General features: G+C 37.2%; 3 protein-coding genes and 2 long non-coding RNA genes across 6 annotated transcripts in view; 2 read left to right on the top strand and 3 right to left on the bottom strand.

Annotated features, from left to right (window-relative positions):
* The window catches only part of LOC117612482 (G-type lectin S-receptor-like serine/threonine-protein kinase At4g27290), a 9,154-nt gene extending 7,988 nt beyond the window's left edge, over nt 1–1,166 (bottom strand). The window contains exon 1 of the mRNA XM_034341169.1: nt 1–1,166. This exon is cut by the window's left edge and continues 812 nt beyond it. Within this exon, the coding sequence (XP_034197060.1) occupies nt 1–506 (506 nt within the window). The 5' untranslated portion in view covers nt 507–1,166.
* A 5,170-nt stretch (nt 1,167–6,336) lies between these two features.
* Nucleotides 6,337–9,276, bottom strand: LOC117612493 (G-type lectin S-receptor-like serine/threonine-protein kinase RKS1). Its single transcript, XM_034341178.1, has 8 exons — nt 9,069–9,276; nt 8,705–8,923; nt 8,282–8,620; nt 8,016–8,141; nt 7,760–7,905; nt 7,400–7,610; nt 7,015–7,238; nt 6,337–6,639 (listed from the first exon to the last, which is right to left on the bottom strand). Exons 1-8 carry the CDS (start codon nt 9,274–9,276, stop codon nt 6,337–6,339), a joined length of 1,776 nt encoding a protein of 591 aa, XP_034197069.1.
* Nucleotides 9,277–9,988: 712 nt separating this feature from the next.
* LOC117612483 (G-type lectin S-receptor-like serine/threonine-protein kinase At4g03230) lies at nt 9,989–14,444 on the bottom strand. Of its 2 annotated transcripts, XM_034341172.1 has the most exons (9): nt 14,407–14,444; nt 13,071–14,225; nt 12,273–12,767; nt 11,846–11,998; nt 11,539–11,750; nt 11,244–11,454; nt 10,893–11,130; nt 10,603–10,753; nt 9,989–10,526 (listed from the first exon to the last, which is right to left on the bottom strand). In XM_034341172.1, the coding sequence occupies exons 2-9, from the start codon at nt 14,071–14,073 to the stop codon at nt 10,212–10,214; spliced, it is 2,778 nt and encodes a 925-aa protein (XP_034197063.1). In that variant the 5' UTR covers nt 14,074–14,225; nt 14,407–14,444; the 3' UTR covers nt 9,989–10,211. The 2 variants fall into 2 exon arrangements, with proteins under 2 accessions (XP_034197063.1, XP_034197062.1); XM_034341171.1 differs by having other exon boundaries at nt 13,071–14,409.
* On the top strand, nt 11,037–11,586 carry LOC117612484. Its single transcript, XR_004583411.1, has 2 exons — nt 11,037–11,138; nt 11,321–11,586. It is a non-coding gene; the product is annotated as an uncharacterized LOC117612484 (long non-coding RNA).
* Nucleotides 14,445–18,398: 3,954 nt separating the features above from the next.
* On the top strand, nt 18,399–20,809 carry LOC117612481. The gene is made up of 4 exons (XR_004583410.1): nt 18,399–18,422; nt 18,557–18,644; nt 19,752–19,812; nt 20,606–20,809. It is a non-coding gene; the product is annotated as an uncharacterized LOC117612481 (long non-coding RNA).
* The last annotated feature ends 11 nt before the right edge of the window (nt 20,810–20,820 follow it).

Consider the following 20,820-nt stretch of genomic DNA (forward strand, 5'->3'; position numbering starts at 1 on the left):
CGTTGGCTCGTCCTTTTATTAAAGCTAAGCTTCATGTTAGCCAAAAGTGTATCAGAGGGATTATCGAAGCTCTGCCACAGAGTATTTTCTCCAAATCTAAGTTGAAGATCTCCATTATCTACTAGTACACCAGTTGTCCCATTCATTGCAGAAGCAGGTACTGATGTATTAGAAGACCAGATAACTTTTCTAGTCCCATCCACAGTGTCCAACACCACTAGATTCCCATCACCGCTGAGCGTAAACAAACCCGGAGAATCAAGTGGGGATTCTCTGTTAGCTACCCATATTATTGGTGTCTTTGGGATTTTGTTGTACCATATACCCAGGAAGTATTTGGTAGAATTTTCAGGACTGAAGAAGCCTAATGCAAAGGTCCCAAGGGAAGAAATCAAGGTCTGGTTTCCAATGATAGATTTTCCGGGTCCTAAATTGTCTTGGCTGATACAAATTGGCAAGACAAGAGATAGAAGTAGCAAAGCAAGACGAAGATTGAGCCACTCCATTCAGCGACGGAGAGACAAAGAAAGAAGAAGAAAAAATTTGTTCTTGCCTCAAAACTAAAAAAGTAGCTAACTATAATCTGTGCTTACTAAAACTAATGAAAGTTCACACCATAATTGCGTTTCTTCCATTCAAAATAGGCAGCATGTTTCTCTAAAGCACCTGAATTGCATCAATTATTATGCCGAAGTTAATGTATCATATTTACTAGAAATTTGTTGGGACAACAGGAGCTGAGGCGATTACCATTATCTCCAGATCATCTATTTCCCAAGCCACTCAGGTCCAAAGTATGAGTGAGACCACCTATTGTGCTTTATCACCGTGCTAAGCCGAGATTCAGAAATACTAACACCACAAAGCCAACCACAACTTAAAATAAACAAGGAACAAAGATAGCACACAAAAGATTAATGAGGTTCGGCAAAATCATGCCTACGTCCCCGAATAGAGTACTTGACTACATAAGAATAATAACAATACAAGATACATTTGAAGTAAATCAACATAAGCCAAACTCCAAACCCCTGTACGCCCACTCACAGTATTTCCTAAGACCTCATCTCTCTCACAAGAGTTCTGTACTCTCTTGCATTCCTCTGGGTCTTTCTCCCAAGTCAAGCCCGTCCTTCAGTCTTGCATGCTCCACACATCATATGGACCAGCTGCTGCTACATATTATTCAACCTTCGTACACGTATGTCGGTAGCAACAAAATAAAGACCAAAATGTCTTCAACTTCAACCACTTATTTAATGCTACGTCACTTTTCCTAAAAGTCAATTTGTCAAAATTACAGCACAACGTACAGGTCAAAATTATATCAGTAAACCGTAATACAAAATTCATGGCAAAAAGAGTGCTACTATTTTCATCCATATGTATTATTTTCTAATACATCTTATTTTTAAATTTTTAAAGATAAATTTACCCATTTGTAAAATGACTTCTAAGGACAAATTTACACTTTTCTTCTTGTTTGTTTTGTTTCTCTGCCAATAGAAGCTCAAGAGGAAAAAAATATCCAAGTTGACTCTTCTTTGCCGTATCACTCACTCAAGTCAAAGCGTAATTCCTCTCGTCTTACATTCCTATGTTTCTTTGCATTTACTCTATCTTGTGAACCATTTGAAAAATTTTGTAGGTGGGTTTTCTTATTTATCCAAAATAAAAGGAAAAAAAAACTAAAATTTGTAGGTGGGTTTTGGAATTTCTGAAACCAGGGTGTTTTTTTTTTTGGGATGCTTGTGGTTCAAAGGAAGATTTTTGGTCTGTTTGCTCGATTTGTTTTTTTGTTTTGGTTATGGGGTTAAGGCTACAGGGAGATTTAATATTTGTGGTTTTAGTATTATAGGAATCTGAGCTTGGAACTTTTGCTGGTTTCTGAAGCTAATTGGAACAAAACTGGGGTTGTTTTGAGCTTAGTTTTGGAGTTTTTGGGTATCCCTTGAAGTTTTGGAATGGTTTGACTTTGTGGGTACTTAGAAGAAGTACATATATTTCATTTGATGAAGTTGTATTTGAGATTCAAGGAGTCGGAAAGTTGTATTTGAGCTTTATTTTGAAATTTTGTGAAATTGTTTTGAAGCTTATGCGAATGGCTTGACTTTGTGGGCAGTGACGGATCTCGGAATTTTTCAAGAAATGGGCAATATTTAAAAGGTTAAAAGCTCAAAAAGTGAAATTAGGCTGGTAAGTGGTAGGTTTAAAGCCATTTACGTGCAGGTTATAACTTATAGCTAAATGTTTTGTTGAAAAAGAAAAAGAAAAAAAAAGAACTTGTTACAAGCAAGCATGGTTTATTTTAGAAAGGGTGTGCTGTCTTATTTTAAAACAAAAGGATGGTTATTCCTCTTTAAACACAACCGCACCGTTTCATTAAAAAATTATTGAAAAATGCACCGTTTGATTATACAACACAAAGCCAAAACAGATTGTTTCGCTAATGAAAAAGAATCACAATAATAATGCAAACGACACCGTTTGTGTCAAATTATCTGAGAAAAAAGAAGGTCATTTTCCTCAATACCTGAAATTTGCAAAAACAATGATAGGCTCAGGCAAAACACCTCCGCCTCTCCCCAAAGTGGGCCTGCACGCGAGCTAACAAGCAGAGACAAAACAGAAGACATTTCTCTCAAGCAAAACAAGAACATCTTTCAGGCATTTGCTCAAGCAGTTGGTGAGCACTAGAGCAGAGGGGCAAATCTGGTACCTCTAAGGCTTTTCCGGGTGAAGGGAGGTGCCCTATAGACTGTGCTTGATAGAGGGACTATTTAAGAGCACCCATATTAACGTTAAGGACAAGGAGTGATACAAAAAAACTTTAAGGATGCAATCTGATAGTTTCGTAAACGTCAGGAACATTTTGTGATAAAAACCCAAAATGTTATACAACCTTCACATTAAAAAAAAAAAAAAAAAAAAAAAGAGAGAAGAAAAATATTCAAGAGGCAAACCGATATTTTTTTTCTTGGATCGCGACATATCCTAACTTCATGACATGTACAAATTAGAAAGATTTAGTGTCTTTTTCAATTAAGAAAAATAAATATCTGATTCCAGTCCGATTCTTTCACCATAGTCTTTGTGTGTACTTTTTTGAGTTAATTACACTTTAGTACCATATGGTTATATTCTTAAAATATGTTAATCTGTATCTTCTTAATTTGTACAATAACATACCCAAACTTTTAAATTTGTTAAAATGTGGTTTTGCCGTTAGGGTTTTAGTCATATTTCTCCGTTAATTGCCTACGTGGCATTGTGGGTTCAACATTCTTCAATTTTTGTTAATTTTAAATTGATTAAAATAGAATAAATAAAAAAATCCATCTGTCTATCTCTCTCTCTCTCTCTCTCTCTCTCTCTCTCCTCCCTGCATTCCCCATGACCACCACCCTTCAACACCACGAACCCAGAACCCATGGAGAGCAAAGCTCAAAACCTAAACCTAGTTCGTCTTTTAATTCTTGCCAAAACCCTCAATTTCAATCTCACCATCTCATTCTATCACAAATCGTAACCCCAATTCTGAAGAAGAATGCTTCTCACTCCGGGTCACTCTCCTCGCCACCTCTCATCCCCCTCACCATTTGCAATATCCGATAGTTCGGTCCAAATGCCAAGAAGTTCCTCCCAAATCACTTCCAGAAACCCTAGAGGCCATCCCACAGTCCTCGACGAAGACACCTTTGTCGCCGCGATTGAGAAGAAAATCGAAAGAGACTTCTTTCCGGATATCTCGAAGCTTTGGGACCGGCTTGACTGGCTCGAAGCGATCAAGACCAGAGACCCGGGTCAGATCCACGATGCCCAGTTGAAGATCATTGAGTGCCACAACTTTACGGGCCAAATGTAGTCAAAATGTAAACCCTAAGCCACTGACTGAACATTTTGTTTTGATTGAATTAATTTGATGAAGCTTTGTAAGTTCTGGAATTTTTTGAATTTGAATTGTGTAAACAATTTCTCTCCTGTCTGATGGCTTAATCTGTTGGATATTGACAAATGGTTCATTGATTTTCAGTTGATTTTGCATTTTGGATGCTTTAGGATATAATTTGCTATGTTTGAGTTTCTTGGATGCTCTGGTTTCTTTGTAATTCATGTTCTTTATGGTTACAGGGCATATGCTGTGGTCCAGTGAGCATATCTATCTTTCTTTGGTGTGCCAGCTTTGATTTGATTTCTCAATGTTTTGCCTGAACTTACTCATTTTTTGTTTTTATTTTGTTCATTCTTCATGGGGCATCATTTCTTGTTCTGTTTTTATCCTCAATTTTGAGCAAAATATCTCTTAATTTTATGTTGGTTTGATGGAGGAAGAAGAAATCGCCCGGCGGGTTGGGGTGGGGTTGGGAGTTGGGTTCTGGTTTCGTGGTGGTTGGAGGATGGTGTTCATGAGAGAGAGAGAGAGAGAGATTTATTTTTGGTTTTTTTAAAATAAATATTTTATTCATATTTTAATCAATTTAAAATTAACAAAAATTGAAAAATATGGCACCCACAGTGCCACGTAGGCAACTAACGAAAAGATATGACGGAAATCCTAACAGCAAAATCACATTGTAACAAATTTAAAAGTCTGGGTATGTTATTGTAAAAATTGAGAAGATAAGGATTAACATGTCTTAAGAGTATAATCACTTGGCATTAAAGTGTAATTATTATTTTTTTTATACAAGCGATATTGGGGATACGGATTCGAACACATGACATCGACTGCATAAATAACTGTTCTTAACCACTTAAATTACAAGTCTCTTATTCCCTTGATGACATATGGTATGTGGACGAATAAGTACTTAACAAATTGCAGTGGGTTTAGGTCCCAAGTATGAATGAATGCTATGACCTTGCTTTATAACTAAAACACAAAACAGCAGGGCTAAACCGGTGAAATGCCCTCTAAATTTGTAGCATACTTTCAATTTTCCCTTTAATCTTTTTTCTAGAAAATTAATCTTTGTTCACACTCCCCATCCAATTTGTCATTAAAAAAATTCATGTGCCAAGCATGCGAGACTACATAAGGAGAAATTGGTCATTTGCACTTCAAAATAATTAAAACTAAAAAAAATTAAAGCAAATAATAATAATAATACAAGGCTTAAATATAGAAATGGTCATTGTGTTTACCCATTTAACCAATTTAGTTCTCGTGTTTTTTATTTGGTCGATTTAGTCCTTATGTTTTAGCTCATTAGCCAATCTTGTCTATTCCATTAAATTACCGTTAAAAAAATTCATCAAAGTTTTAAAAATTAATTAAAAAACTGTAATGGTTTAAAAAAATTAAGTTTATTTTACAAAATGAATAAAATTAAGAAATTTTAAATAAATAAAACCCAACACCCTCTACGCTCTCTTCTTCTCTCAAGCCGCAACCACCACCCAAGTTCCCACCATGAGCAATTCCAGCCACCAACCCACTCTCTCTCTCTCTCTGATCCATCCCACCCAAGCCCGCAACTCCTCTATGCATCTCCCTTTCTCCTCTCTCGCATCAATCCCTCCTTCCCACTGTACATCTTCTATTGCCCCGCCTCATAGCTCGGTTGTTTTTTACATTTTCTTTTTAATCAGTCAACTATTTTGTTAAAAATAGGGTTTGATTTTTAAAATTGAGATTTTATGTTATTCTATAAATAATGTGAGATTTTTATTAATTCAAATAATATTTATGAATTTTTTTAACAGTAAATTAATGTAATGGACAAAATTGGTTAACTTAGTAAAACACAAGGACTAAAATTGAAAACACTGGTATCAAATTGGGCGAGTAAAACACAAAGACGATTTTAACATTTAAGCCTAATAATGAAACCCCAACCTCCAGCCCCACCCCATTGACCTCCCCCTCTTCGCCCCTTTCTGTCTATCTCCCTTTGCCCCTCTCTCCGACCGCGCTGGAACAAAAAGCTGAAGCATCTATCTTTGTCGCTATTTCTCTCCCTCTTCCCTATCTGATCATGTACCCGCTATGGGTGCTGGGGTTATGCTGGGTTTTGAAAAAACAAAAATTTTAAAATGCTGTTTGGGTGGTGGTGGATTGACTTCTTTGGATACTTGTTATTACTCAACGGAAAGTGTCGGACCCACCGACATTTTGTAATATGTTGGGTAACAGAGGAAGCATGTTTCACTTTCACCTTTCTTCTGCCAATGTAAAAGCTACGGCTGGCTCTTAGATAAAACATTCTTCTATTTTTTTGGACTAAATATGTATAACATTGCTAGAGTAACTAAACATAAATCACGTGTCACTTTCTTAGAAATGGATAGCAACACAATAGTTTGTATTAGCAAGGTAGAATGATCATGTTCTTTTTAAGCACGGACGGGGAGATTCGAACTTGGAACGCTACCTGACATTGAACTGCTATCGACCTTCTGGTATACTAATGGTGGTTGCATTGGTGGAATAGCTAACATCAATGGCATTCCTAACGTGGCTTCAATGCCCTGCGGCATTAGAATGACTGAAGGCATTGCTGGTCGATCATCTGGATCTTCTTGTACACACAAATGCCCCACATGGCTACACCGCAAAGCTTCATGAGGGCAGCATGTTTCCCTCACTGATGCATCAAGCACCTCCATCCCTCTACCTTCTTTCCGTAGTTCCCATGCCTATGATTTAAACACATAAACCCACATCTTGCATGACTGTTCACTTACTTGCACATGAACCTTGCAGAGTTAATTGCAAATTTGACAAGCTTGAAAAGAAGAATATAAAACTATAAATTTTAGTACTTACCCATCCAGCAAGAGTTGGTGAACGTTCAAAACGGTAAAAATCAGCATTCTTCCCACTTACAATCTCCAACAACAACACACCAAAGCTAAATGTATCCAATTTCTCAGAAAAATGGCCATAGAGTGCATATTCAGGTGACATGTAGCCGCTGCACGAACGATAGAGAAGTGAGAAACAGTAAAGATTGCATAAGGTTTACGTGAATGAGAAACATGTGCTCTGTGTACTTACTATGTCACAGCAACCCTCTTGGTATCTGCTTCAGTTTGATTCATCCCGAAAATCCTTGCCATTTTGAAATCTGAAATTTTGGGCTTCATTGCTCCATCCAACAGTATATTACTTGCTTTTAGGTCCCTGTGAATGATTTTCAGTCCAGAAAATTTGTGGATATAAAGTACTCCTTGAGCAATACCTTCTATAATTTGAAAGCGTTTACCGCAATCTAGTTTTGCCTTAGCAGATGCATCTAATTAGACAAACCATGAGGAAAAATGAATTTAGTGTTTTTCTTCTATAAAGCTTTTTGTACACATGAAAAAAGATCTTGCAGAAAGCAATCAAATGTGATATCCCAGAAAATAAAAAAAAACCAAAGAATTAATGTTAGAAGTTGTGGTGATCATATACCAAACAAAAGTTTGTCCAAACTTCGATTGGGCATGTACTCATAGATCAAGATTATTTCCTTCTCTTCAACGCAGCAACCCAGGAGCCTAACAAGATTGGTGTGTTGGAGCTTGGCTATAAGCTTCAACTCATTCATGAACTCTTCATGTCCTTGCCCTGACTTCTTGGACAGCCTTTTTATGGCTACTTCTTGATTTTCTGAAAAAATCCCCTGTAGTGGAAGAAAAATCCAACAAAAAGAAACGAACTCCTTACCGATCAGAATTACGGGGAAACTTAATTAGGAGAAGTCCTAAAAGAATTTATCATGCTTATGGAGAACAATGTACTTGCATTAAGAGCTCAACACTGAAGTGTCACTTTATAAACAGGGCCAAATCCTCCCTCTCCCAGTTTATTAGCTTCAGTGAAGTTGTTTGTTGCAGCTAAAATTCTCCTTAAAGTGAAGAGTGGTTGTTCTATATCATTCTTTGCAGCTTCAGCACTCAGACTGCCTTCCGCTCTCTCTGTTTCGTTCTTATTGTTAGAGCATTGTTTGTTCGGAACACAAGAATCTGTGCCCCTGCACGTGTGTGTATGTGTTTGTGTGAGTGAGAAAGAGGAAGAGAAGCACTACCTTTCATTCCCAAGTACTTCTTCCACGAGAAATAGCCAAAAACTATTGTAATCAATCCCGCTGTTGCTGAGGCTATTCCAATTACAAGGGACTTTTTCGATACAATATGAGAATGACTCCTACTACCTGCCAAGAAAAGAAAAGGAATGATCTATAAAAATGATGGCTCTAAGTAAGTGTCATTTCTGACCAACTATTGTTGTCTGCTATGATTTCTGTTTGACAAATCCATGCACAAAAAAGCAAAAGAAATTCATCAAACTTACCTAGTTGGGAGCCATGAACACGAATACAAACATCTTGCCCAAAAGTTTGATTCTCTACAAGATCCATCAAGTCACCAAACCATGTCAGACATCTTATATTGTTTCCTTGTGTCACATTTGCATAAGCATAAGCTGTGCAAGAGCAGTTCTGAAGGCATTTAGATTCACACTCACTCATACTCTTATTTTCTAAAAGAACAGCCTGATCTGGTAGTTTCAAGTTCAACTTCGAAATCTTTGAAAACCCATCTTCGTTATTATACATCAATGCTTTCTCTCGAACACAGCCACCGAGCCAATCCCCCATATCCCATTGTTTTTGGAATTTTGGCCTAAAACCTGTCAAACACTTGCATGGTGATGAGAGGGTTTCATTTTAACCCCTGCAGGCACCACATGGACCGCAACGAGGATAAAAATCACGTTGATCAAAAGGCTCCCTCCACCGTACAAACCATGTTTCACTGTGTTCCAGCCACAGAAGCAGCTTAATCTGCCCAGTTGGATTCAATATGACCCTCAATTTGGTTGAACTATCTGAGACACCATAAGTTAGATAAACCTCATCAGCGTCAAAGTTGTAAGGAAGGAAATAAGCGGTTCCATTTGAAGATGGAGCATTTTCACCACCAACATCAAAGGCTGTGTTTTTCTGTTTGCCAATGTACAGATCACTTCTCCAATATGGAGCATTTTCCTTCCAGAAAAAAGTCTGGCCAGGCACTTTAGGATCAATGCCCAAGGTAAACTTTCCGGGTTGCGGATCATTAAGTGCTGCCCAAGATACCTCTTTGTTGGCCCGTCCTTGTATTCAAGCTAAGCTTCATGCCAGGCAAAAATGTATCAAAGGGATGATCGAAGCTCTGCCAGAGAGTATCTTCTCCAAGTCTAAGTTCAAGATTTCCATTATCCATTAGTACACCAGTTGTTGCCTTCATAGCTGAAGCAGGTATTGATATATTAGAAGACCAGATAACTTTTCTAGTCCTATCCATGATTTCCAACACCACTACATTCCCATCACCGCTGAGCGTAAAGACACCCGGAGAATCGAGAGGGGATTCTCTGTTAGCAACCCATACTATTGGTGTCTTTGGGATTTTGTTGTACCATATACCAAGGAAGTATTTGGTAGAATTTTCAGGACTGAAGAAGCCTAATGCAAAGGTCCCCAAGGGAAGAAATCAAGGTCAGGTTTCCGGTGATAGATTTTCCTGGTTGCAAATTGTCTTGGCTGGTACAAATTGGCAAGACAAGAGATAAAAGTAGCAAAGCAAGAGAAAGAAAGAGCCACTCCATTCAGAGCCAGAGAGACAGACAAAGAAGACTAGTGAAAGTTCACACCATAATTGTGTTTCTTCCATTCAAAATAGGCATCATGTTTCCTCTAAAGCACCTCAATTGCATCAATTGTTAAAGTCCAAATTAATGTTCAATAGTAATATAAATTTGTTGGGACAACAGGAGCTGAGGCGGTTACCATTTATCATGTCCAGATGTACTATTTCCCAAGGCAGTCAGGTCCAAAGTATGAATGAGATCACCTTCCATTATAGGACAAAAAAAGTCTGACTTCTAGAATGATGCCTCCCTTCTACCACCTAATTTTGGCTAGCTTCTTTGTTCTGCTTGATTTGTACTGGCTGGATGTTTAGTTTGAAACAGAGAAAATAAAACTTTTGGAACCTAATTGACTTGTGCGTTCACATAAGTTACATTAGATTGCTGCAATTTGGAACAGGGTAAATCAGATGAGCCTTGCTTCTTGAACATCAGTGCTTGTACCAAAAAGTTCCAAATATTACAGCACCGACAAAAATTACACTTACAGATTATAAGCAAAGAAACACAAAAATGCATCATAAAATTTCATGTTGATGCACTAACTTGACAACAATGATGAAGATAAGAGGCATAAGAACTGCTTTGGCTACCGACCATCTTCTAATGTGATGGTTAACTCATTGTTAGAGAATGTTTCAGGTTTGCTTGAAGAAGAAGCCCTGCTACTTCTAGAAGGGCATCGCCTAACAATAAAGGCGGGTTGTTTGGGTGCTGGAATAGTTGCAGTTTCACTGCCTAGCATGAAAACTACTTGTGACATGGTTGGGCGATCACTGGGATCTTCTTGTACACATAAGAGCCCAACATTGACACATTTTAAGTACTCATCCTTGTTGCAGCTTTGACAAAGTGTCTGGTCCAGCAAATCCAGTGCCTTCTCTTCTTTCCATGAATGCCATGCCTGGTATGAATTTACAAAATGTAAGGTGTAAGTATGAAAAAATATGAGTTGGGGATGAAACGTTTCAAGCACTTACATAGCCTAGAAGACTCAACGATCTTTCAGGCTGAAAAAATCCTGTGTTCCTTTTCCCACTGATGATCTCAATTACAACTACGCCAAAGCTAAAGACATCAGATTTAACTGAAAATAACCCATCTAATGCATACTCTGGAGCCATATAGCCACTGCAGTACAAGAATTGTAACTTGAGTCAGTGAATTCATATCTGATTGTTCACCGTTGTCTGGAGGTTATTGATTGAAAATTGAGCTACAAATGATGCTAATGAAAAGGTTAAATACCATCTGCTTCAAAAAAACTTACTATGTTCCGACTACTCTACTAGTGTTTGCTGCAGTTTCGTTGCCTCCGAAGATCCTAGCCAAACCAAAGTCAGAGATTTTGGGGTTCATGTCCTCACCTAGAAGAATATTGCTGGTTTTGAGATCTCTATGAATAATCCTTAACCTAGAATCTTGGTGAAGATAAAGAAGCCCCCGAGCAATTCCCAGAATGACATTGAAGCGCATATCCCAGTTCAATAGCATGCATAGTCTTCGGTCTGGCAAGGTATTATTTTCCATCCAAGAGCATTACATGTAAGTTAGTTTCTTTCAATGAATATAGATAGGGTCACATGAATGAAAAACTCTAGAAATATAACTAGAGGCTAACCAAATATGAATGAGTCCAAGCTTTTGTTGGCCATATATTCATAGACTAACATCTTTTCATCTCCCTCAACACAATAGCCCAAAAGTCGAACCAGGTTTCGATGTTGGAGTTTGGCAATCAACAGAACCTCATTTTTGAATTCCTCTAATCCTTGTCCTGAACAGCTTGAGAGCCTCTTAACAGCGATTTCTTGTCCTCCTGGAAGCTTACCCTGATAGTACAATCCGAATAAAGTTACATTATTTACCGGTAACAAGTTAATATTGATCCATGATGTCTACTAAAGGTACATTACCTTGTAAACAGGGCCAAAACCCCCTTGTCCAAGTTTATTTGCATTGGAGAAGTAATCTGTAGCAACCAGTATGCTTTCCAACTCAAAAAAGGGTACATCAAAGCCTTCTGTATCATCACCTTTAAATCGGCCTGATTCGATCAAATTTTTAACTTTTCTCTCACTATCATATAAGTAAAGCGCTGAATTCTTATGATGGATTTCCCTGCTTCCTGAATTCAAAGACTTAATACTATTAGGCCCCAACGATTCATTCTAATGAAGCCGCAAATAACTTAATTCATGTGGTGGATATAAGACTAGTTACCTTGTCCCTTGACCCTCCTCCTTCTCCATAAATAAGTATAAATGAAGGTACTTGAGAGAAGAGCTAGAACAGCTACACTTATAAAAGTTACTGCAATGATTAGAGCCAAGGTCATCTTTCCTCGAGCACCAGTTTGCCTACTGTAATCAACTTCTGCAGAAATTAGAGAAGAAAAGGCAATCACTATCTTCTGCAATTAAAAATAATAATTTTATCTAGTTTATGGTATATTTTTGGAAGACACGTAAGTAGTAGACCTGCAAACTTGACTCTAGATTTATAAGAGTTACATTAGTTCTCATTTGAACAAATTTCATTCAATATCACTGCTCTTAGCAACAGAGTACTAATTCATTCTTTATCCATAGCCATAAAAGGGAGCATCATTCATGGCACAGTTTTGCATGCATAGTATAAGTATGGTTACCCTGAGTACAATTCAAAGTCAGGCTATCCCATTTAGAGTTTGCGGTGCAGAGGCACCTCTTCTTCCCCTCTTGAGAAGCATTACAAGTAGAATGGGGCCAGTCCTTGCAGTCTGTGGATGAAGAACAAGGTGGTTCCAATGGTGGATCCCATGAAATTTCAACTTCATCTCCTGCTTGAAATGAAAATTCAGAACTAAAGTTGGCCGGATCAGCATTGCACCTGTTGATCAAATGAAAGGGAGATGATTGGTTGAGCTGCAGGAAATTTTTGTTTCTACAGTCATCTGCATTTTTGGCTTGGATGACAAACTTTCGTGTATCCGGATCGATGCTTGTGACTTGGTAGGTGCCAGCAGGTGCCTCAAAGCTAACCTGGCCCGTGGAGATGTTGCACTGAAAACTATAGTATGTAAGATCACCACAATTTGGTCCAGTGCTTAAGGGATAAGGGATAATGTTTGTACCACAAGTTTCACAATTCCTCGATGTTGATTCTGCAAAAATATAATTACTTGAAATTTAAAAACAGCATTTGGCCAAGGTGATTATCTAACAAAGGATGTCGGGTTTTCAACTTGCCAACTCCTCATGAATAAGATGAAAACCAAAATGGGATCCAAGACAGGAAAAGGGTAAACCACATTGCATTGAATAATCATGTTAGTAACTCTCACAGTTGTGGTCATTGTTGTAAATAAAATAGCATACATGCTCGGAACCAATAATAACTACTGTGGTTTTTCATAGTTCTTTTGCTTAAGAACCAAATGATGTTTAAATAAGTAAGAGAATCATACCTATATCTGAAACTGCTACACGAACCTGTAGGTTCCGGCCACTGTCATACTCCTCTTGAAGATTGCTGACATCCTGTGACCAAATCCAACATGTAGAACTACTACTTCCACCCCGTCGTGTGATTTCAACCTCCTCATACAAATAAGCTTGGCACTGGCAGTTGTTGAGGCACTCTATTTTGCATTCCATTTCACTTTTAGCATTAAACTGAGAATCCGGGTTTCCCACCTTCATCATCTTTAAACTCAAGAATATGTCACTCACAGCACCATTGCCACATATTCCTGACTTTCTACTGCATCCAGCTGAATAATCTCCTCCATTCCAATTTTCTGGTGAACTAGGCTTGAAACCGGGCAAACACTTGCAAACCAAACCATTTTCGCTCTTGCAACTACCAAAATTACCACATGCATTATACACACTGCAGCTATCTCTAGGATCTGCCCAGATTAAAGACCAAACCTTCTCAGTATCCCACATCAGATACTGAATTTGGCCCCAAAAACTCATAACCAGTCTTGTATCATTGTATAATGATGAGGTGAGATATGGCACAGAGTCATTGTGGATCGTGGTTGAGGAGAAATTTGATAGCAAGTAAAGAAATGCAGAAGGCATCTCATCAGAACGAATGAACTTGCCAGCAATTCCGCTTTTCCAGTACCTCATCGATCTTTTCCAGATAACAAAGTGGTTCATTCCCTCTTCATCCTGTTGAAATGTGAAGTTCCCAGTTGCTGGATCGTCATAACTTTTCCATGAAGCCAATACTAAATTTTCATTCATTTTCATGCCTGGTAGAAATGTATCAGTTGGATTTTCAAAACTCTGCCACAGAATTCTCACTGAATGGTTTCCTTGCTCTTGATTGCTCACAATAAGATTGCCAGTGTCCATGAGCTTTGCTGTCCTGTACATTGATGATGATCTCTCAAGACTTGTGGACCAGTAAGTTTTCCCACTACCATCCAATACCTTGAGGTTGCCATCTTCTGCCATAGCAAAAACTCCATGAGTATCTGAAAGTGGGTTGTCTCTATTGGCAACCCACACAACAGTTTTTGGATTCGATCCGTAGTACCATATTCCAACATATCTTCTGCTGTCAGAGCTTCCATTTGGAGTAAAGAAACCAAGTTCAAATCTCTCTCCTGATGAAACAATAGTATCACCTTGAGTATCACTAATCAAACTGCTAACTGTCTTGGTATCTTTAGCAATGCAACACAGAAGAGAAGTGCATAACAAGAATAAATACAGAAAGTACATACAGAACATGTGATTTACAGACCAACTAATGATGATTATTTTCCTGATCTTTCTTTTGCTTACCATAATGATAGAAGTATCTAGCTAGAACATTTTTCTTAATCTAGGAGGCATACAGTGGAAACTAATCATCAAGTTAATCACAGAGCCTTTCGGCCAAAATGCCCTGCTGCTGTTTTCCATTCTCAAAAGTGCCCCTAGATGGCTACATTTTACCTTTGCAAGCTGTTAGCAATGTGTCAAGAAATAATTGGTTGGTTTGAGTGAAATCTGTTGCTACATTAGTTATTTGAAGGTGACATCTTGTTCAATAGTTGAAAGCAAATGCTCATTAAAATTGAAATGGAGAAAATGAGTCAGGAAAATCTGTTGTTGAGAGATACATGATTGCAAAAGGAAAATGAGTCAGGCAACACTATCTAAATTCATATGAGTACAAACAGAAAATGACATAAAAGTAGAAAACACCAAAAAGAAAAATGGTAGACTATTTTTTATGAACACAATAATTTTCAACTTAGCTGGCTCCCCTACTCACATAGTCTTAGCTAAAACCCCACATTATATGCTCTTGGATTCTTTTGTAGATTAATGTACGCCATTGGATGAAAGTAAGCTGCAGCTTCCAGGTTAAAGTGAATATCAAAACACAATGTTTCTGCTATAATTGAAAGGGCACTGTTACAATGTGGGCCCATTTGCTTCAAAGTTTAGGAGTTTAGGAGTGGGTTTAAAATTGCATTCACATGTCTAGTAAGTGCACTCTTGGAAATGCAATAATGACTCATGGGTAAGAACTTCCCCGGGCTGACCTTGGGAAATTTTTCCCCCAACTTAGAAAAGCATCTAAAGCAGTTATTTTGAACTAACTTAAGCATGTTATTGTTTTTAAATACCACTTTTTATCCTTTAAAAAATTCGTCATACATTAACCTTTAATAATTAAAAACTTTCAAGGGTATTATTGGAAACTTGATAACTTTTCATTTCTAATACTGCACTAAACAAACATGAGAATGGGAGATAGTTGCATTTCTTAATCCTCATTTCCCAATGCTCCCAGACGTGGGAATGAACATTCTCCATTCCCATTTTATGGTATTAGACATGGGAAGTTTTTTTCCGAGAAGTTCAATCCGCGAACCAAACCGGCCTAATATGCAATTTGAGTGGTGTTTAATCAGATCAGATTGAATTATTGGGAAAGCAAGCAGGACAGTCAGGTCAAGGAAGGAGGGTAAGATATTGTTAATCTTGTGTCATCTTTTTTTCTTGTGGTCCCCTGGCCATACTTTTCTTCCTCTTTTTGTGAGGAAGAATTTAAGACATGGGCTACCCGGGTTTTTATATATGAAAAATAAGAAACAAACATGTGCCCCTTTTTTGTTCTCTCTTGATTATAATATAATGATGATAGAGACCAGAAGATCAAAAGTCGACCAGCATGAGTTTTTTAATGGGTATATGACACACAAAAAGGCGCAATAGCGAAAACCTTAATTTGGGGAAAAGAGGGAGAAACTTACCAGAGGGCATGTGTTTCCTTATTCGAGGATTCTAATGAAAAACCAAAGCTCGGAATTTGTCAATGACAGCACACAGCACAACCCGTCAGCCACACATGAACACAACAACCAAAACCTAACCTTAAATATGTGTGAAGCCTTCAAACCATCTGCGCGGGTAGGGAAACGAACACTAAGACTTTGGATGAAAAATTAATATTCTTAACTATTTGAGTTGCAAATTCTTTGCTCGAATAATTATTAATTGTCTCGTGTTTTTCTTATATCAAACTTATCATTGATCACAACAAACTCGAAAAAAAAAAAATAATAATAAACTTTCCAAGTTGATTTCATGATCTTTTTTTTAGTCTGCGCAAGAAAATGTACACAATGAGTCCAAGTAGCATTACAAAGAGGTCAAATATTTGTGTTGGAAATCAAAATGTTTTTTTATTTCCCTTTATGTATTGATTGTAATTGATTTAGGAATAGCATCTAAGTAACATAATATTCCTTCTAGGGTTTGTAAATCTTTGTATAAATACTTGGCTTTATCAATACAACAGAGAAATAGAGATCTCCACTATAGGCATCGGAGGGTCTTTGGCCAACACCCCCGGGTGTGGTCCTCTTATTTATTCTATTTTGTATGGAGAAAGAGGTGGCGAAGAAGAAAGGGGAATCTTTCCAATCGAATATTCTTGTTAGGAAATTTGCTCCCACAGACGTAGAGATAAATATTCTTAACCACTTAAACTACAAATTCTTTGCTTGAATAATTATTAATTGTCTCTTGTTTGAGTCGACGAACAGTTGAATCTCCTTACATCAAACCTATCATTGACCACAACAAAACTCCCACACAGAAAAAGAGTTCCAAGTTGATTTCATGAATTTTTTATTTGGTCTGCAGAAGAAAATATACACACAATGAGTCCAAGTTGCATTACAAAGAGGTCAAATATTTGTGACCGACAGAAGCACAAAAGGTTACCGCGTAGAATCATCAAGCAAAAGAAACATAAATTGATCATTGTTACGAAGAAAAAGTTACACTTAAATATAAACAAAGAAACCTATGATACGTATATGTAGCCTCAAACCACTCTTTAATTATCTGCCTTCTTCTAGACTTATTTCGGCAAACGTTTCTGGCTTAGTAGAAGAAGAAGCTGTGCTGGAGTAGTTGCCTCTCCTTAAGAGAAAGACTGGTTGTTTAGGAGTTGGAGAGACTGCAGTTTCACTGTCAAGCATGGTAAGAACATTTGACATCGTGGGTCGATCAACGGGGTCTTCTTGTACGCATAAGAGCCCAACATTGACACACTTGATAAATTGATTTTTGTTGCAACTTTCATCCAAAGTCATGTCCATTAGTTCCAAGGCCTCGTTTTTGGTCCACAGTCTCCAAGCCTGAGAAAATTTTTAAATTTCAATATGGTGTAATCCAAATAGTATAAAAATGGGGTTATAAAATAAAGGGGTAATTACAATTTTAGTCACTAGAGTTAGGATCGAGTTCAATTTCGATTTTGGTCACTTTATTTGCAGCTGTTAGAAAATCAGGTCATATGCTTCAATTTCGTTAGTTACATTAATTAAAAAATATTTTTTAAATATTAAATTATATAAATAAAATATATTTTAATTATTTTAATTCGGGCAAATTTGTCATTCTTCAAGGCAAATTCCTTAGATATTTTAAAATTCTATATATACTAAAACCCAATGCAACTAAACACTGTAGCTAAGCACAGTGAAATGACGAAATTACTCTCTCTTTTTACTGTTTTGCAAACTTAGTTTTCTTATCAGCACAGTGAAATCACGGTTTTGCCCTTGGCCAGTTGCTTTGTGTTTTCCCTGTTTTGCCCCCCTCTCCTTCGATTGTAACGACTTGGAACCTTCTTCTATCAGATGCTGGGTTCGCTTCTAACCAGGTTGGTTGGCCTGGTTGCGGGGCAATGATGGAAGAGGTCGGTCTACTGTTGGAGATTATCTGGAGACTTCGATTTTTATGGGAGTGGCCATTGTGTTTGCAGTGGTGAGAGAGGCGTGGACGATTTTTATGGGAATGCCGGTTGGGATTATGGTATCGGGCAGTACCTGGTGAAGCTCAAATTAGGAACACCTGCCCAGAAATTCACGGTGATTCCAAGTACAGGCAGTGACTTGACATGGGTGAGATGCGGAAGCCATTGCGGTAAGAGTTGTGGCATACGCAAACGCAGGATAGACCACAATAGGGTGTTCAATACAGATCGCTCTTCTACATTCAAATCCGTTACATGTTCTTCTAAGATGTGCGAGTTTGATCTTGCCAACTTTAACTCTCTCAATAAATGCCCTCGCCCTTTAAGCCCTTGCAGATATGATTACAGATACATTTCTCAATTTCCCATTCTCTTCCATAATCAATCTCTCTCTCTCTCTCTCTCTCTCTCTCTCTCTCTCGGTTATGAAAATGCCAATTTGAACAAAGACCTGTCTCCAGTTTCGGATGAGGTCCAGAAATCTGGTACCCGATTGGGATGAGATTATAATTTTCGTGAATTATGATCCGATCAATTGGTGAGAAGAAACTTTTGGATTGGAAATGGAGGAGAAAATCCAATCCAAACTAGAAGTAGTTGGAACATGTGTCATTTCTGAAGTACATACGTCCACTTCGTTTTTAAAGCCAATTAATCCATTTGTGTTTGCAGGCTTGAGTCATTGGGTATTATTGTTGGAATTATTTTCTTGGTCTTGGGAATCTTATTCCAGTTTTTCAACTTCACTGCAGATTCAAATGTAAGTTTGCTCTCTTTCATTGAATACAGGAACATAACTTTATTTCAATTTACAATTTCTGCAATTTATTGGTTCTCAGAGGTGAAACATGAGAATTCCTGTTTGTTTATTATCTGTTTGCCTACTTTTTAAATGTAGTTATTTACATAGTTAAGGGCGTTAGTGAAAAAACTGTTCCCACCAATTAAGGGGTAGGTTATGAGTACATTTTGTTCAAACCCGATAGAGTTTACAAATGAAAGAGATGGAAAAAATTTGATGGCCTAATACTAATGTGGTGGACTAATACTAATTTGATGGCCTTATCAGATTGTTTAGATGTAATGAACAAAACTATAACCTATAGCCTATTATTTCTGCCTTTATTCTGTTTTGGTATTTATGCATCTCTTGGATCTGTTGAATCTGGTGTGGCATCTGTAGAACTGTTTTCGTATTTTTGGCATCTCTTGAATCTGTTTTTGATGTTAGAGGTTTCATTTATTGTCTGAGTGGCAGATTCTTGCTTTATGCCCCATCCATTGCTTCAGGATCATATTAGAGGTTTCATTTCTTCTGTTGGCCTAATTTTGTACTTACTTATAGTGCTTCTGTATTCAGAAATATTTACCGGATTCTATGTAGTTTTAGAGTATTTTAGTTCCATGGTCAATAATTTTCTACAATAAGTTCTGAAATATATTAGCTGTAATGATTGTGCAGACACTCAAATAAACAAGAATTGAACATTCTGTTTTACATTGGATCATGGCCCATTGCTGTTTTTCATTGTGAAACAAGCATATTCATATCATAATTATATCCTTTAAATCTGTTTTTTAGTTTAGAGTAATACATAGATACGTATTCATTTATAATCTGTTTTTTTATGTTAGTCACACGTAGGATTGAATTTCAATTATATTGCTCCAATTATATCCATTGAATCTGTTCCTGAATTCCAGTGAACACATAGGCTTCACATTGGTGATTATAGAAGTTCGTTCACAAAGTCATACTATTAACACACCTCTCTCACCACTCCAAGTCCGAGTCCACACCCATGTCTACTAATGCACCACCAATGATTAGAATTACAATGAAAATTTCCTTTCATTCTTTTTTCAGCTGTTGAAAGGTTTGCTCATGAGGACAAGGGTGATTTTGCAACTTCACTAAAGCATTTTAGGTAAGAACCATATCCTCGAATTGCTCTTTTGGACCGAAACTAAACCTTTTGTGTGATGGTTTATCATATGATTGAGTTCTATGTTTGAACTTATAAATTGGTTCATGGTGGATTTGAATTGCCACTCAGTGTTGCTTGAGTGAAGTTGATAATTGTGTGCATTGTAAGATTCACAATTCTTATTAGATGTTTTAAATGTAATGAACAAAAACTATAACATGTAGCCTGTTATTTCTGTCTTTATTATACTTCTATGACCTATAGCTGTTTATAGATTATTACTGCTTCTATAGCTTCTCCATTAGATTATCTTGATTCTATAACAAACTTGCTCATTAGGTCGTTAGGTTATCTTATTCTATTTATAGGTCATTAGGTGTTCATAGGTTATTTAAATTTGGTTTGTGCAGTTTATTTGGCCTTAATTCTATAACAATAGCCATTGTCTTCGCCAAAATTTTCTCATTTGTCTCCATTACCGCATACCATTTACCATATTTATGGCTACAAAATCAACACCCCTTGATTTGATTCTGTTCAAGCTCAAGTGTTGGCTTAATTCTCTTATAACTATTTAATAATTGTCACAATTGTTCTGAATTTATTCAATAGATTGAGTTTATACTTTTGTCCATCAGATTAATACAATGCTTGATGTATATAGACTGTTGTTTGTCATATTGTATTTTTTAACTTAATTATGTCATAATAGTTATTGCTCTCACCCAAAATTTTCCATTTATATACACTTATATACACTAACACCTGCCATTTTCCAAATTTATGCCAACAGAGTCAAAACCTCTACAGAGGAGTAGAAAGAATGTAAGCCACCTGTACAGCAGAGCTAGCAAGACCTAGATCCCCTTCCACCACCCAGTACCATATATATAAACACCTGCCCAAACTCTTTTGAACAATGAGCAACTAAAGGTTGCCCATATTTTGATGTTTTTATAATTGCTTGATCTATTAAAATATGCCCAATATTTTCACATAACAAGTAGC

This window comes from Prunus dulcis, unplaced genomic scaffold, assembly GCF_902201215.1.
Source record: "Prunus dulcis unplaced genomic scaffold, ALMONDv2, whole genome shotgun sequence".
In the NCBI taxonomy this organism is placed as follows: Eukaryota; Viridiplantae; Streptophyta; class Magnoliopsida; order Rosales; family Rosaceae; genus Prunus; species Prunus dulcis.

Coding starts and splice junctions, on each gene's coding strand:
- LOC117612493 (XM_034341178.1), bottom strand. CDS start 9,276: ATGGATAGGACTAGAAAAGTTATCTGGTCTTCTAATATATCAATACCT. Junction 7,239..7,399: donor TTTGGACAAACTTTTGTTTG/GTATATGATCAC, acceptor TTGTCTAATTAG/ATGCATCTGCTAAGGCAAAA. Junction 6,640..7,014: donor CTGAAGCAGATACCAAGAGG/GTTGCTGTGACA, acceptor TTTAAATCATAG/GCATGGGAACTACGGAAAGA.
- LOC117612483 (XM_034341171.1), bottom strand. CDS start 14,409: ATGGTAAGCAAAAGAAAGATCAGGAAAATAATCATCATTAGTTGGTCT. Junction 11,455..11,538: donor GTTTTGGCCCTGTTTACAAG/GTAATGTACCTT, acceptor TTGTACTATCAG/GGTAAGCTTCCAGGAGGACA. Junction 11,131..11,243: donor CTTGGACTCATTCATATTTG/GTTAGCCTCTAG, acceptor ATACCTTGCCAG/ACCGAAGACTATGCATGCTA.